The sequence below is a fragment of the Oenanthe melanoleuca genome, chromosome 10 (assembly GCF_029582105.1).
Source record: "Oenanthe melanoleuca isolate GR-GAL-2019-014 chromosome 10, OMel1.0, whole genome shotgun sequence".
Taxonomy (NCBI): domain Eukaryota; kingdom Metazoa; phylum Chordata; class Aves; order Passeriformes; family Muscicapidae; genus Oenanthe; species Oenanthe melanoleuca.
Genome location: NC_079344.1, coordinates 16,290,393 through 16,305,400, shown reverse-complemented (window position 1 = coordinate 16,305,400; position 15,008 = coordinate 16,290,393). Strand labels below are relative to the sequence as shown.

Sequence of the window (15,008 nt, the reverse complement as noted above, 5' to 3'; positions counted from 1 at the left end):
AGGGCTGCTTCTGGTTAGAGCTACTGGAGGAAATTAATTATCAAGCAAGTTGGAATGACTTGTAATTGAGTATGGCCAGAGCACAGGGATTTTATTCCTTTCTCCAAGCCAGGCACTCAGACTTGGTCTGTGTGTTTGGTGAGTCACCATTTAGGCTGCTCTTTAGCCTCAGGGGGCCAGTGTGTGTGTGCATGGATGTGTCTCTTAAGATACTTGTTATCTCTCTGCTTGCTGAAAGCGGTGTGATTTTTTGGGGGGATCCATCTGTCTGGAGCCCTGTGCTGGCTGGTAGCCACAGATAATCTCTCGTTGCCTCAGTTGCAAAGTCCCCTCACACTTCTTTGCACCTGGCTTGTCTTATGTCGGCGGTGATGGCATCGCTGCTTCTCCCTCAAAAGCTTTTTCCTTGTAAATTGAGCTGAAAAGGTGTGTTTGTGGGAAGAAAGGGCTCACAAAGGTGGTTGAGGTGCTCTCACATGGTGTTGGATCTACCCAACACCTTGTATGTGTGTCTTTATTTTGAATTAACAAGAAGGACAGACCAGAGTTCACTCCATCTGGTTTATTCTCTTGCAGAACAGGCCTGCCTTGAATCAAAAATCGTTTATAGGTTGTATTTACAGTGTATTCTTAGTTGTGATTGCATAAATTAAAGAAAACCAGGAGCTGCCTGGTCTTTCTAGCACTTCCATGTGATCATCATTCCCCAGACAAAGTGGATGTCTGTGTGTTGTGTCTAGGCCAGACAGGTGGGAGACCCACATCTGGGATCCCACTTCTGGGCCCAGCTGATGGTGGTTGAGGACCAAAGTCACGTGTTGTGCCTGATCCAGTTGGCATTTCTGGAGTGTAGGGATCTTTCTCTGCATGCTTGTGGTGAGAAGAAGGAGAATCTTGAGCTTGACCTTGGCTGGGCTGGGCGTGGGGATGCACCTCGGCGCTGTCCCACCACGCCCCGTGCAGCCTGGCTCTGCCTGGGATTAGGCCTGTGGACGCTGATGCAATCCTAGTTCCAGATGTAATGCAGTAAGCCTCTTTGTCCCCTTTATCCAGAGCATTATGTAAATCAGATGGTATTTATGGTGCCAGGTATGTTGTTCTGGGGCTGTGCGACATCCTGCGTGCGCAGCGATGCCCTTTGAGTGTTGGCTGGCCGCTGTTCCTGGCCAGGGCCGGGGACCTGCTGGGGCAGGCAGCGAGCAGTGGATGCTTCTGGGGGTCCATCACGTGCTGGTTCCCCACGGAGACGAGGTGAGGCTGTGGGTGACCTTGCCAGGAGCTGGTGACAGTTTAACCGTGCTCAGCTGCTTGTACATGATGAAAGCAGCGAGTGGATCAGCGCTGGAGTCTGTAGGGTGGTTGCCCACTGAGGTCATGGAGAATCCCATGGTTCCTGCAGAATATGGACTGCTGGTTCCCCAACCTTGGAAGTAGGAGAGTCGTGTCTGTTCCCAAATCTGTGTTCCATTGCAACTGATAGTAGTTTGTGGAGATATTTTTTGGGAGGCACCGAAGTCTCTGAAGCACCTGGAGATGGCCTGGGCTGTTTGCAGTTCTTCTGTGATGAACTTGGGTCTTGCCTGCTTACTCGGGAAGATCCTAATTTGGGTGCTTGTGGCAGTGGGAGGAGGGATGAGGATGCCATTGCATGGGGGTGCTTGACTCCCCCAGGGTTTGGGGTTGGGGTTGTGGTGTGTTGAGGAGCCCATGTGGGTGTGAAGGACCTTTTCTAAGATCAGGGGTAGGTAGATGAGCTGGCTTACAACTATCCTGGGAGCTCATTGGTGGCCATGTGTAGCTCCTGAATCAGAGCTTTGACCAGCCTGGCAGCAACTGGTCTGCTTTGTGTCGCCATGCTGTGTTGACTTGGATGAGGAAGGGTGTTGTTTTGTGTTGGGAAAGGGCATGGAAGGAGATCCCACTGGGATATGGCTTACTTTGCCATGCAGATGCACTTTCCTGCTACTGAAGGTCGGTGCCTTGAGGTATGACATTGTGCCAGAGGAAGGAGTGAGGTTGAGCCTGAACAATCTTACAGTAAGAAAACAGGGAATGGCTGCCTGACCAGGAAACTTGCTCTGGGACTCCGGTTGTTTTTGTGGTTGATTTTTTTTCTTCAAAGGAAACCAATGCCCATCTGCATTTGGGTGAAAAATCAGTTTTTGTGATGTGCCCAAGAGGTTGTTTTGTTTTCGCTGCAGCTGAGTGTCCTTCACATGCACAAAACCCACTGACGTAGCTGCTGAACGTCAGCTCAGATGTGGTGTGAGGGGTATGAAAGGATGCAAGTGCAGTTTTTTGTGGATTAATAAGGATAATTTCAGGACAGCCTTGATATTTTGTATTGAAACATTAAATGGCCAGCTTCTACAATTCATTGCCATGTTCATAGTGTGAGAAAAGGAAAGATGATGTTGTTGCTTTCTGCTCCTCTTTCCCCAAGCACAGAAAGGTTTTGTGGCATTGGACTTTTCCTCTAAGCTCTTCTTGGGCCCCTCATTCTTCCACTGGCTGCAGTGATGAGATCTCTACAGTGCTCCGTCATGTGTGATGGGGCTATCCTGATTTAATGATAACAAAATTGATTTTAATGAATTTGCTGAGCCCATTTGTGGTTTGGATTAGCAGAACATTGTTGCTTCAGGTGGGTCCAAGGATTTGACTTGGAGTTTTCCTGGTGCAGATCAGGAGGAATATGCTGTGCTGCTTTAAAGGAGTGAAAAGGAGGTGTGTAATGACTTCACTGGCAGTAAACACTATTAATCCAATAGGAAAGGAAGAATCTTGCTCATCTCTGAGAGAATTACTTCTCCTTTCCCAAAGGTTTTGTAGCCTTGTTGAAATTTCTTCTTGTCCTGAGGATTTCTTGTTTATCTTTGAGGGGGTTTCACATCTAATCTGCACCTTCCCTCTGCATCCATTGCCACAAGTAATTCCAAGTGCACTAGGACTCCCCAAATAAGCCCAGCCCTCTTTGATGCATGGTTTTCATTGGGTTTTATTGTATTCCTGTGCACTGGCTAATTCACAAAATTCGGCAATTTGCAATGGGTCATTAGCACAAATTAGCAACTTTCTGATGGATATCAGAGCTCTGTAAATGTGCTGTATTAATCTGGGAGATACACCTATTTATTATCCCTCCCAGGGAAAAAAAAAAAAGGGATTTCTCGGCATGGTGCTTGCTCTGCTTGCATTTGTCCCTGTCTGCATGTGCCTTCCCTCCTCCTTTACTTCACAGTCTGGTTGTTTTTTTCCCAAAGTGTTCCCAGGCTGATGATGTGACAGGAAGAGGGATTACAGCTGCATGCACTGGCCTTACTACAAAGGGAGACTCAGCTTTGGGAGCCAAGGTGCCCTAATTGGTTATTGAATGAAGGGAATTAAAGACAAATTATAGGTGAAGTGGCAGCTCCTTTGGTTTTGGAGTGGTGGAGGGATGTTCGTTGTCTTCTGAAGGCTGAGAAACAGCCAAGGCTGGCTGCATGGTCTGCTCCTAAAAGGAAAGATAAAGGAAATAAAGCCCAGAAGCTCTCCCTTCCCTAGGAGCAAGCAAACCACTGGCTGTCCATCCTCTCTGACCAGCTCTGCTCATCTCCTGTTGAGGCAGAGCTGTGCCTGGGAGACACTGCTCAGCTGGGATCACTCTGGATGAAGATGAAGAAGAGATGTTGACTTTGATGCAGGGTGGCAGTGCAGCCAATGGTTTGCTGTTCCTGCTGTACCTCTGTGGAGGGTGATCTTTGTTGGATACCTGCATCTCTGAAGCCATGAGAACCCAGTTTGGGACTGGGCCCACAGTGGGGCTAGGGGACAGCAGGGAGACCAGGAGCAGAGTGAGGAGCCATGCTGCCTCCAGAGCCCTGTAAGAATAGGGAGCAAATGGCTGGTTCAGTATTGACCACCCTGCTCTCTCCAAAACGTTGAGCTCAAGATGCTGCCAGCACCTGGACACCTTCCTGCATCCCTGCTGACAGCATTGGGTGAGCAGGGGAAAAGGGCAAGTTCCCTTTTCTGGCACTTACTCCACTGGTTATTTATGCCCATTGGCTGTCTTTGGTCTTTGCCAGGTCTTCTTTCTTCCCATTTCCACAGCTCATGCTTCGAGAATCTTTCCTGGTCACATCTGTCTTGCTGCTTCCTCTTACTGCTGGTGATCCTCCAGCCTGCATGGAGTGCTGAAGTTTGGGAACCTCGTGGGTTATTTTTGTGTGCCCTCTACCCTCTTCTAGGCTATGCTAGAGGACAGGCCACCAGTTCAGATACCTTTAAGCCTCTCATAAATCAGCTCACTTCTGTGTTGGGGTTAACAAGGATGTAACTGCACTGGTTTTAAATCCACACAGCTCTTCCACTTCCCCAGCTGAAACCAGCTCTTTTCAAGGGACAGTCATTCCCCAGGTTTATCACTATGGGAAGCATTGCAGTGCCAAGCAGATTGGCTCAGATGTCTCGTTTTGAGTGTTTAATGTTATTTTTGGCACCAGCCAGTAGGGACAAGGCTGGCTGGGCTCAAGAATGGCCTTTGTGGTGGTAGGGGAACACCAGGGCCATGTCTAGTGCTGCTGGAATGCACTGGCTTGTCTGGGGTAGACTCACCAAAGTCTCCAAACGAAACCAATGGCTGGTTACTGCTCATGGTGTTGCTTTGCTTTTGCTGCTGTGTAGCTGCCAGTGGTCTGTGTGTTGGCCTTTGACAGCCAAACCCTGTGGAGCCCCTGCTCTACTCCTTTGCACTGCCAGTGCCTGCTGGGCATCTGCTGGGTGCCAGTGATGCTGTGACACCTACAGGGTGGCACATGAGGACCATGGGGCGAGCAGGGGATGCAGATTTTGGGTGAAGATGGGGCTGTGTTTCTGGTTCTTGTTAAACCATCCCATGCAGGTGTGGGTATGGCAGTAACACAGGGGTGTCTTCCAGCATGCAGACACAACAGTGAGGGGTTTAATCCTTGTTAGGCAGCCCTGATTCAGGGTAGATCTGAGAACTGAGCTTGCAGGAAGGAAGCTGCTCTGTCATTTTACATACCAAATACTTTTTCTCCCACACATGTGGGTTTTTTAATTCCTCTTTCTCTATACAGCAGAAAGTTTAGATACTGGGCATCTATTTATGCTTGTGGATTTGGGTAAGATCTGGGATCTCTTAGGAAGATCTTGGCCATATTCAGCTGTCTGAGATTTTAGAGTCTGCAAGATCATGCTTGCTGGAAGATGTCTATCCTGGCATTTTTGGATGAGCAGGCTATGATCCAGAGCCTGAGCCTTGCTACTCCCTGTTCATCTCCATGGCAAAGACTTGGGAGGGGATGTGGCTCACACAGGACCCTGCTGTCAGAGCTGTAACAAAGCAGTGGCATGACTCTAGCCTGTTTATGCTGTGCTTGATGCTCCTCCAGTCCATGCCTCTGTGTTACCCTAGCACTGTGGCCTTTCCTGCAAACCTGGCTCCTGCCTGGCAGGAAGGAGGTCAGTCAGCTCTTTGCAGAGGTGCTGTGTGGGCAGGAACATTGCTGGACTTAAGGGCACCTACAAAGAGGAGCCATATGGAGAAATCAAGAGGCAACAGATAAAGATTGCACTGGGAGAGGTTTCATCTCAACATAAGAAAGAAATTTCTTACAGCCATTCCATGAAACAATCTCCTCTGGGGCACCGTAAGAGTCCATGCCCGTGGAGGTTTTCAAGACATGTCTGGACAGGGTGGTAGGTAATCTCACCTGACCTCCCATTTTCACAAAAGGTTGAAGCAGGTGACCTTTCAAGGTCCCTTCCAACCTGCTCTGCTCTACAGCTCTGTGACCTGAGTCATGTAGACATGTATGTTCAAGCTTGTGTGTAACAATGGTGCTTGCTCAGCTTCCCAGCAGAGAAGTGACTCCAGCAGTGCTATTCAGCAGAGAGTGAGCAGATGTTCCAGGAAGTGCTGTTTGCCAGCCATCCTTCACAGGAACTGAATGGAAAGTTTGGTGCTTCATGTGGGTCTGTAGGTATCAGTGTGTCTCCTGCTTGACTTGAGGACCATGTGCTGAGGAGCATGTGCTGGTTCTCTTGCTGATAGTTTTGTTGAAATACAAGGCTCTTGGACTTCCTTGTGAATTGGTGGAAGAAATGTGAGCTGTGTTTTATTCTGAAGTATATACAGAAGTGGTACCTTGAAAAAAATGCACAAGTTGAGAGACATCAAAATCAAATAATTGTAAATCTGAAGAACTATGGAGTCTCAAGGAATGAATAGACAAAAAATTTGGACTCTGGTGGTGACACTTGCAAAACTGATGGGAGGATTAGAGAGGTACTTGTTCCAGTTTTCCCCATTTCATGATATAGAGGAAAGCCTGAAATTCTTGGTCCTCTTTGTGTTCACCCTTTCTGTGTTCCTCATGTGTCAGGGCTGTATGTAGCCTGTTGGGAGTTGAGGGAAGTGAGGGGTTCTCAAGAAGGGTGTCTTTGCTAGTCAGACACGTTCAAGAACCCTGGGTTTTTCAGCCCTGGATTGAGTATAACCTCATAACCTATATAACCTCATGGTATTGAGGTTATAGAACTGTCAATAAGAAGCAAACACTAGGTTTTTAGCTATTCTGGTATTTTCTTCAAATGCACTGGCACCGTGTGTTTATCTTTTATATTGACAGTTTTGCTGGATGTTGTCATGTGCTGCAGTTGTGTGGAGTTTTGCTAGAAAAATCATATTTTAAGGTCATGCGTGAATGGGAATGGGGATGAGGTTGTATTTTGATCCCAGGAATACCTTTTGCCTGATGATGAATGTGAAGTTGAGGCCTGAATGTGTATTTGGGAGCAGGTGGGTTTTGTTGCTGATAGGTCTCTGGAGCTTTGCTTCAGGTAGGGTGATTGCCTGGCTGTCCTGCACCAAAGTGGTCTCTGCTCATCTCTTCACTTTCCTCCATCTCTAGCCTCTTCCAGAGGTGTCCCACTTTTGTCATGCCTGGACTGAAGTATTTCAAGCTTTTCTCAAGAATGCCAACAAAATGACTCATCACTTGATTGCTGCCCTGTCTCAGGTTCATCTCCAGTGTCAAGGCTCAGCCTTCGGAAACTTGGGAGTCCTGGCCTAAGTTTATCCTGTCTCTTTCAGCACTCTGGCTGCAGTGCATGCTGGAAGATGTAGTCTTAATGGGGTGCACCTCCATATTAAAAAAAGAAGGGTGGCTCCATTTTATTCAAATTGGGTTCAGCCTTCTCCCTCCTGGCAGCTTGCTGACATTGTCCCGCTTCAGTGGCCTGAGAGCCACTGAAGTTCTCCGGGTGCCTTGTGTGAGCACAGAGGCAGGAGCACAGCTCCCCCATTCAAAATCTTGCTTAATTCCACATTGACCTGTGCCTGTTTTGAAGCTCTGTGCCTTGGCGTGTTTTGCAACAGCTCGGACTCCTGCAGGGTGCAGGCGGTGGAGGGATCCTGCCCCCATTGGGTGGCAGTTCTGGAGGGTGTCATGGCAAATCTCCTTTGTCTGCTACAGCCTGACTGATGTCTGGGGGAGAGTGAACCCTCCTCCCCTGTGTGATTTCTTGAGCTGAAAGCAGCAAGTGAGTGAGGAAGCTCCTTTGTGCAGATTTCTCCGTCTCCTCTTGTTCGTGCCAGCTGGCTCGCGTTCAACATTTCTCTTTTTTTCTCTCTCGTTTTTTTCTCTTCTCTCTCCCTCAGCTCTGGAGAGAGGGGGCGGGGAGAAAGGGAACATCTTAAAAAGAAATCTGCAGAAAAGACATGGGAGTTACTTAACAAAAATCCAACCCAAACAAGCCCAGCTGGGGGATTACAGGCGCGGCAGTAGGAGCTGAGTGGGGAGTGAGCGCGGCAGCGTGGGGAAGGCAGTGTGTTCCCCCACCGCCCCGAGTTTCTTCAGTCGTAAAAGGAAACAAAAAGGGATCTCATAAAGAGGCAGTGGATGGGGAGAGCAGCCGGCTGGCTGCCAGCAGCTGTAGGAAGGGCCTCGGCACTGCAGCCCCTGGTGCTGCTGCCTCAGCTGGGGGCTTCTGGGGAGCCCTTCGGGGGTTGGGCAAGCTGGGGGGGCAGCACCCCTTCCATGCCTTTGGCACTTTGGGGAGGGAGCAGAGAGCTCTGCTCTCCAGGGTTGCTGCTGGCCACAGCAACCATCTCACCAAACCTTCTGCTCCTTGCCTTGTGCCTGCTGGAGGAAATGCTGCATCCTGCAGATTTTCTCCCCCCCTTCCTCGTCCTCTTTGCCGCTCCTTCTTGTGGGCATTCCTGAAAGTTAATCAGGGTGAAAATTGCAGTCAGTCATGTCTGGAAGCCACCAGAGGCTAATCCTGGAGCGCTGCAGGCTGGAGCACATGGCTATGAGACAGTCTCCCTATGTGTGGGCTGGCTGCTGCCAGGAGAAGAGCTTTCTCCTACATCTTGCTGCCCTTGGGCAGTCAATCCTTCCCGGCTTTGGTCTCCTGGCCTCTGGTAAACAGCAGAGAAAGCCTGAGTGGCGCGGGTTCAGCGGGTTCTGAGCATCCTGCACTGGTTTTAGCACATAGAGCCGGGGGCTGGCACAGTTTCCTTGCTGCCTTTTGGAAGCGGAGCTGTTCTGGTGGAAGAGCTATCTCTAGGTGTGTGTGCAGCCCTGAAAGTGAACTTTCAGGTTTGTCTCTGAATATGGTTTGGCTCTGACCCAGCCCGTAGATGTGGATTATAGAGGTCTCAGCACCTAATGGAGCTGAATTATTCATGTCTGGTGCTGTGTGTGTGCAGCATTCCCAAGCAGAAAGCTGTCTCCTTGTAGGATCTGCGCTCCAGGACTGCTCTTAAAATGCTTTGTTGGCAGGTCTCCAGGCCAACAAGTGAGCACATGCTTTTCATGTTGTGTGGGGATCAATCCTGTGATGGCAGGAGGTAAGGGGAAGGACACGTTTACAGCTGAATCAATCTCTTCGCTCTGTTTTCTGAGATGCTGTGATTTGTGGCAGCGTTACTTCCCCGGCAGGAGAATGGAAAGGATCTGGATACCACCTGGTATTCTCCAGCTTGGGCAAAGGAGACAGTGGGAAAGGCACCTCTTTCTCTGGGCCATGGGGTGCAGTAGCCAGGGGCTCCTGTGCACCCAATATAATCATGATGTGTCAGGTTGAGGTCCCTGCGGGTCTGGCTTGGGAGAGAGACTCAAATGCTCCTCTGGCTGCAGAGGCTGAGCCTTCAGTGGCGGAGTAGAGAAATGGGGAGCTGGATGGGAGTTTTGGGGAGGGAAAAACCTATGGAATATGCTTTAGAGCCACATGCAACGGAGAGCATATTCAGGAGATCCCCCCAGATGGTATTCCAGGGTCCCAGCCTTCAGCTCTTCTCTAGAAAGGGCTGATCCTTGCCCCAGTCCCTCTTCCTGTAGTGGCATGTCTTGAGTTCTCTGCCTCACTCTCGTCACAACGTGCCTTTCCCCTGCTCTTGCCAATCCAGCATGTTCCTGTCTGTCCTGTTTGTGGTTCCCTTCTGTCTGCATTAGCAGAGCCTGGGCTCCCTTGGCACCTCCTCTGTAGGGTGAGAGTTTTGCTTCTCTTATTTTCTAACTCTTTGATTGTTCCTGGCTCTCCAGTTGCTGGGGACCCAGTGGACTTCTAGGCTCCTTTATTTTGTTGTGGTAGGAATTGGCAAAAGCTGCTGCTGTTTGCAGAGTTTGAGAACCAAGTCCTGCTCATCTGCTCTCCTTTCCACATGTATAAATAATACTTAAGGAGATGTGTGTGCATATATGCACGTTTGGAGCAGCAAGGTGAATTCTGTGGTGGGAGTGGAGAGCTGGCCGAGCTGGCATCATGCAGGTGTTACATGGAGCAGGTAATGCTATGCATGTTGCAGTAGAGCCCTGTGGATTGTCTGTCATTTTCCTGTCACTGCAGGGTCAGATCCTTGTCTGCTTTTCCCTCTGACCTGAGCTCACCATGGCTCTTTGCCTGCTCCAGCTTTGGGTCGGCAACTCTTGGATTTGGAGACTGAACTTCATCCTCTGCTGCCAGCTCCTGTGGGTTGCTCCTGCATATCAGTGGTCATCAGTGGTCCACCAGTTCATTGGGATTGTTCCTGGATTACATGCTTCAGCTTAGGGCTGGGAAGGGGCTGGTATCAGCCAAAAATTTGGTTCATCTGGCTCATTACTGGCTTTGCCCACCTGCACAAAGGAATTGCTGTGGATCCGTGACACGAAGATTGTCATGCAGGGGTGAGGTGGTTGCTGCCAATTGCTGCATCTCATTGGTGATTTGGAGAGAGACTCTGGAGAGGCAGGTTGATGGGGTTGGACACATCAGCTTGGAGCTGGGGAGCAGGTGCTGGGGCAGGAGTAGGAAGAGGAGGAGGAGGTGGCCATAGAAACACGCAGGTCAGCTTTGGGAAGCTGTTAGCAACTCTGGTGCACAAAGTGATCTCCTGATTCGGCACTTTCCCTGCTGCTGAAATGAGAGGTCAGTGCTTTTCATTTCCAGCTTGCACGCAAGTCCCCCAGCTCCTGGGGTTAAAAATCTCCGTAATGACCTGTCAGAGAGTGGATTATTAGCTGTACAGAGCCGAGGATGCTGTAGGGAGCAGATGGAAAATGGTCTGGCTGCGGCAGCCTAGCTGATGAAAGAATCCCTGGCATTTTTACAGTGTTTGCGTCTCTGGAAACACACTGAAGCTGCTTTCCAGGCTCCTGCCTGCTGGGGTTTAAAGAAATTTGTGTGTGTGTGGTGTGGGCTTTTTTGGCTGTTTTTTTGGGGGGGCTTTTTGCGGCTTTGTGTTTTCTTTAACTTCTCGTTTCTCTATAAGTCACTTGTTTTTGAAGTGTCACTTGTAAATAGTACCAGGAGCAGGCAGGCCTGGAGCTTGGCGGGGAAGGGGAGGACAATGCTGCTGAAGAGAAGCCTCGTCGAAATGGGTGGTCAAGGATTTCTTAAGGATTCTGAAGAACAGGTGGCCTTGCTGGGTGGTGCTGGGAAGAAGCTGTTACATGTGTTAATTATGTCTCGTCAGGGTGCTGTGTCAGGTTGCGCGTGGGTGTCTTTTTTGTTTCCCTCCCTGGGGGGAGAGGCTGGGAAGCAGGGAAGAGGTATTTTGGGTTTATGGGGGTCAGCTGTGGCGTGGGCAGGTAAGACTGAGCCCTCTCATCCCGGTTAAGACTTTGTACTTATATAATTGCGTCTCTGTTTCCCCCTGGAAGCTTTTGGGCTTGGCCAGAGGTGGTGGTGTTAAACACTCCAAATCTGGGTACTGTATTGCTCTGCCCAAAGGTGTGGGATGGGAACCCTTATGCTTCCCACTGTGATTTGGGCTTTGGTGACTGCTCTGACAGGTCCCAAGTGTCACAGGCACTCTGAAGCCTCTGATTTATTTCCCACCGAGGCACTTGACTTGCCTGGTGAGCAGCTCTTGTCCCTCACAGCGAGGCTGGCGCAGAGAGGAGCCCTCACTCTGGGTGGCATTGGCAGGAGAGGAATCAATCCTCCCTCCCAGGGGCAGCGCTCGATAATTCAGAGGGAAATGGTGAGCGGGGAAATGTGTGAGTAATGTCTTGTTGGAGCCGAGAGCCGTGACCTGCCAGGGCTGGTATTGATCGAGGACTAGTGCCAGATGGCTGCTGCTGGGGGGGCGACTGTGGAGCAGCCCCAGCCCGGGGGGTGGCAGAAGGAATGCTGTGAGGGGGATTTGGGAGGCTGGGGGTTTTGCTCTGCCCAGATCTCTCCTGCCTGCAGGTGTGGCTGTAAATGATCTGTCTGCCCATGGCTCTTTGTGTGTAACCCTGTTCTCTTTGCTCTCCCTTCCAGCAGCGATGCCGTCACCTGGGCAGACCTCGACCACTGGAAGCCCCCCAAGGACGTAGGTGACCCCCAGGGCATAGAGGCAGGGAAGAGCCTTGAACTGTGAGGGGCCGTTAACTCTAAGATGTCCTTGAGCAGCGGAGCTTCCGGAGGGAAAGGAATTGATGCGAACCCGGTTGAGACGTATGACAGTGGGGATGAGTGGGACATTGGTGTAGGGAATCTCATCATTGACCTGGACGCTGATTTGGAGAAGGATCAGCAGAAGTTGGAAATGTCGGGCTCCAAGGAGGTGGGGCTCCCGGCACCCAATGCAGTGGCAACGCTACCGGACAACATCAAGTTTGTGAGCCCAGTGCCAGGCCCGCAAGGCAAGGAGGGCAAATCAAAGTCGAAAAGGAGCAAGACTGGCAAGGACAGTGGGAAGCTGACCCCAGGGTCCTCCCTGTTCACTCCCGGTGAGGGAGCTGGTGGCAAGAAGGAGGTTCAAGGACGCTCTGGGGATGGTGTGAACTCAGGTGGTTTGGTGCCCGCTGTCACCCCGAAGAGCTCGGAGAAGTCGGCCAAGGCGTCTCGCAGTGTGGCTGGCTCCAAGAAGGAGAAGGAGAGCGGTTCATCCAAAAGCAAGAAGGAAAGGAGTGAGGGTGCAGGGGCTTCGGCAGAGAAGGAGCCCAGTGTGCTGCAGCCCCTGGCCCTGGCAGTGAGGGTGGGACAGTATGATGGGGGCCAGGGGACAGAGCCTGCTGCTGCTGAGCAGCTTGGGAGTATAGCTATTGACACAGGAGCTGCGCTCAATCCCTTGGGAGTAAAGTCGGAGCTGGAGGATGGAGAAAGTGAGTGCCGGCAGCTGAAAAAGGTGAAGTCCGAGAAGGTAAGAAAGGTGTTGGTGCCATTGCTGCTGCTCACATGGTGTTGCTGTGACATGGCATTGTGGGTGACAAGGGAATGGGACCGTGTCTTGTACTACTGGGGCCAGCACTGGTGCATGGCTGGTTCCTCCTGGTTTTGGCATGAGGGTGGTTTGGCCATGCAATGTGCTGGTGTCTGGACATGGCAGTGGAATGACACTGGTCAAGCCTCGGTTCTGGGAACCACATGTGGGCAGATCACCTGTAGACACTATGCTCTGGGTACCATGCTGCTACAGCCTCTGAGATGTGGTTTTCCTCAGCACTTTAGCTGTGCTGTATCAGTCCAGGCCTCTGGCCTCTATCATTCTGAAGTCAAGGTGATGTCCTGGTGTTTTGTCTGCTACATTTCCCAAGGGGGGACACAAAGAGTTTGTGCTGTGCTCTGTGTTCTGCTAGCTTCACACTGTGTGTCAAGGCTCCCTGCAACTCCCGAAGGAATTTATTTCTCTGCAGTTGCATCATGTGCAGAGAAGGATCCCTTAACATGTTAGTAGATGTGGGATCTGCATGGGCATGCTGGTGAGCACAAGGAGCAGGGCTCACAGGAGTCACCGCCTCATTCCCAGGTCTGTTGATGGTCCATGGGCTCTGTCCCACTTGGGGTGGTGATCCAGGGCTGGTGGATAGCTGTGGATGATGTTTGACGTGTTACTTCTCTACTAACACGTGATTGTGAGCTGGCCAAGCTGCTCTTCCAGGTCACCAGGGGCACAAAAAGCCCTCCCAGTGGCAGATGACCAAAGGGGTGAGTGGCCGCCTGTCCATCTGGTGGCTCTGGACTCTGGGTGGCTGCATGGCTGTGTCTGGACATGGCCATTTTTCAGTATTTTACACTGGTTTTTGTGCAATCACAGTGGCTGATGTGATTTCTGGCTCAGATGGGGAGGACTTTGAGCATGTGGAGGTCTGTGCTTTCCTCTGTGCCAGCTGCACACGGGGTGTGTGCCTGGTGAAGTCGTGCATATGTTGTGCACAGGGTGAGCATCACAAGTGTGTGTGTTATGGTCAGCTTGGCCCTATTGCCATCAATATGTGCCAGGGTATTATGAGTGTGGCTGGGGAGTATGAGAACCATCATCACCATGTTTGCAGCCAAAGGTTCCCTGGGAGGAGCCAGAAATCCTGAGAGGAGTTCTGCTTTAATGTGGGGATCACAATGTGGCGTTGGGATGGGTGGGGAAGGCACAGTGGTGTTGGGAGAGGTGCTGGGACCAGAGATTTGTTTGGGAGCATATATGGAGAAAAGTATATGGTGGGGATGGTCAACCACAGGATGGCTCTGGGACAGGGGTTGCTAAATAGATTTGTGCTGCCTCCACTTAAGAGGAAGACTCCTGGAACAGGTAATTGAAGCCTGTAAAATTCAGGAGTGGTGTGAAGACATCTTGTTCCTTTGTTCTGGCAGTGGAACCAAAGTGAATGAAACCAGGAAGAGCAGCAGATGCTCTTTTGTGTAAAGGTCTGGAATGCTACTGCTAAAAGCTGTGGATGCTGGAAGTCCATCTATGATTTGGGGCACCTGAGTGGGTTCGGGTTCATGGAGGAGAAACTCATCAGGAGGGTGTACAGGGCAATGTGTTTTGGCTTGGGAAAAGCATGAAGAGGACAGAAGCTTGGGAATTGGTTTGGGAAATACCTCAACATTCTTTGGCTGTTATGTTCCCTTGTAGCCATCTGTGCTGGCTGCTGTGACAGCCAGCACTGCAGCCAACTGGACCTTGGGTCATCCCCTGCACGGCTTTGCTGTGTTGTTACTATTAAAGATTTATTTCTTTCACTGATGCAGCTGCAGAAACTCTTTGCAGTTGGAGATACCAATGTGATGTGTGGTGTTGGGGGACGAGAAGCTCCACACACACCTGAAAGCTCCTCTGTCTCCTGGGCTCATCCCCCTGTGTGGGCAGCAGGGGAGGTGGGGGGGATTTTGCCCCTCTGCTCCACTCAGGTGAGACTGCACCTGCAGACCTGCCTCCAGCCATGAGGTCCCAACATGAGAGGGGACGTGGAACTGCTGGAATGAATCCAGAGGAGGCCATGGAGATGGAGCCCCTCTGCTCTGGAGCCAGGCTGGGAGAGCTGAGGGTATTCACCTGGAGAAGAGAAGGCTCTAGGGAAATTTCAAGGGATCCAGTGCCTAAAGGGGCTCCAGGACAGCTGGAGAGGGACTAGGGACAAGGGGAGAATGGCTTAGCACTTGCAGAAGACGGGTTTGGAAGGGATATTGGGAAGAAACACTTTCTTGTGAGGGTGGTGAGGCCCTGGCTCAGGTTTCTCTGAGAAGCTGTGGCTGCCCCATCCCTGGAAGTGTTCCAGGCCAGGTTGGACAGGGCTTGAAGCAATGTG

The 15,008-nt window shown here is 50.9% G+C and overlaps 1 protein-coding gene across 4 annotated transcripts in view; it reads left to right on the top strand.

Annotated features, from left to right (window-relative positions):
• ZNF609 (zinc finger protein 609) overlaps nucleotides 1-15,008 on the top strand; it is a 63,934-nt gene that overhangs the window by 1,897 nt on the left and 47,029 nt on the right. The window contains exon 2 of one of the 4 annotated variants that reach the window (XM_056499462.1): nucleotides 11,761-12,625. In XM_056499462.1, coding sequence (XP_056355437.1) covers nucleotides 11,879-12,625 — 747 coding nt within the window. In that variant the 5' untranslated portion in view covers nucleotides 11,761-11,878. The remainder of the gene's footprint in view (nucleotides 1-11,760; nucleotides 12,626-15,008) is intronic. The other 3 variants (XM_056499465.1, XM_056499463.1, XM_056499464.1) reach the window with 3 other exon arrangements.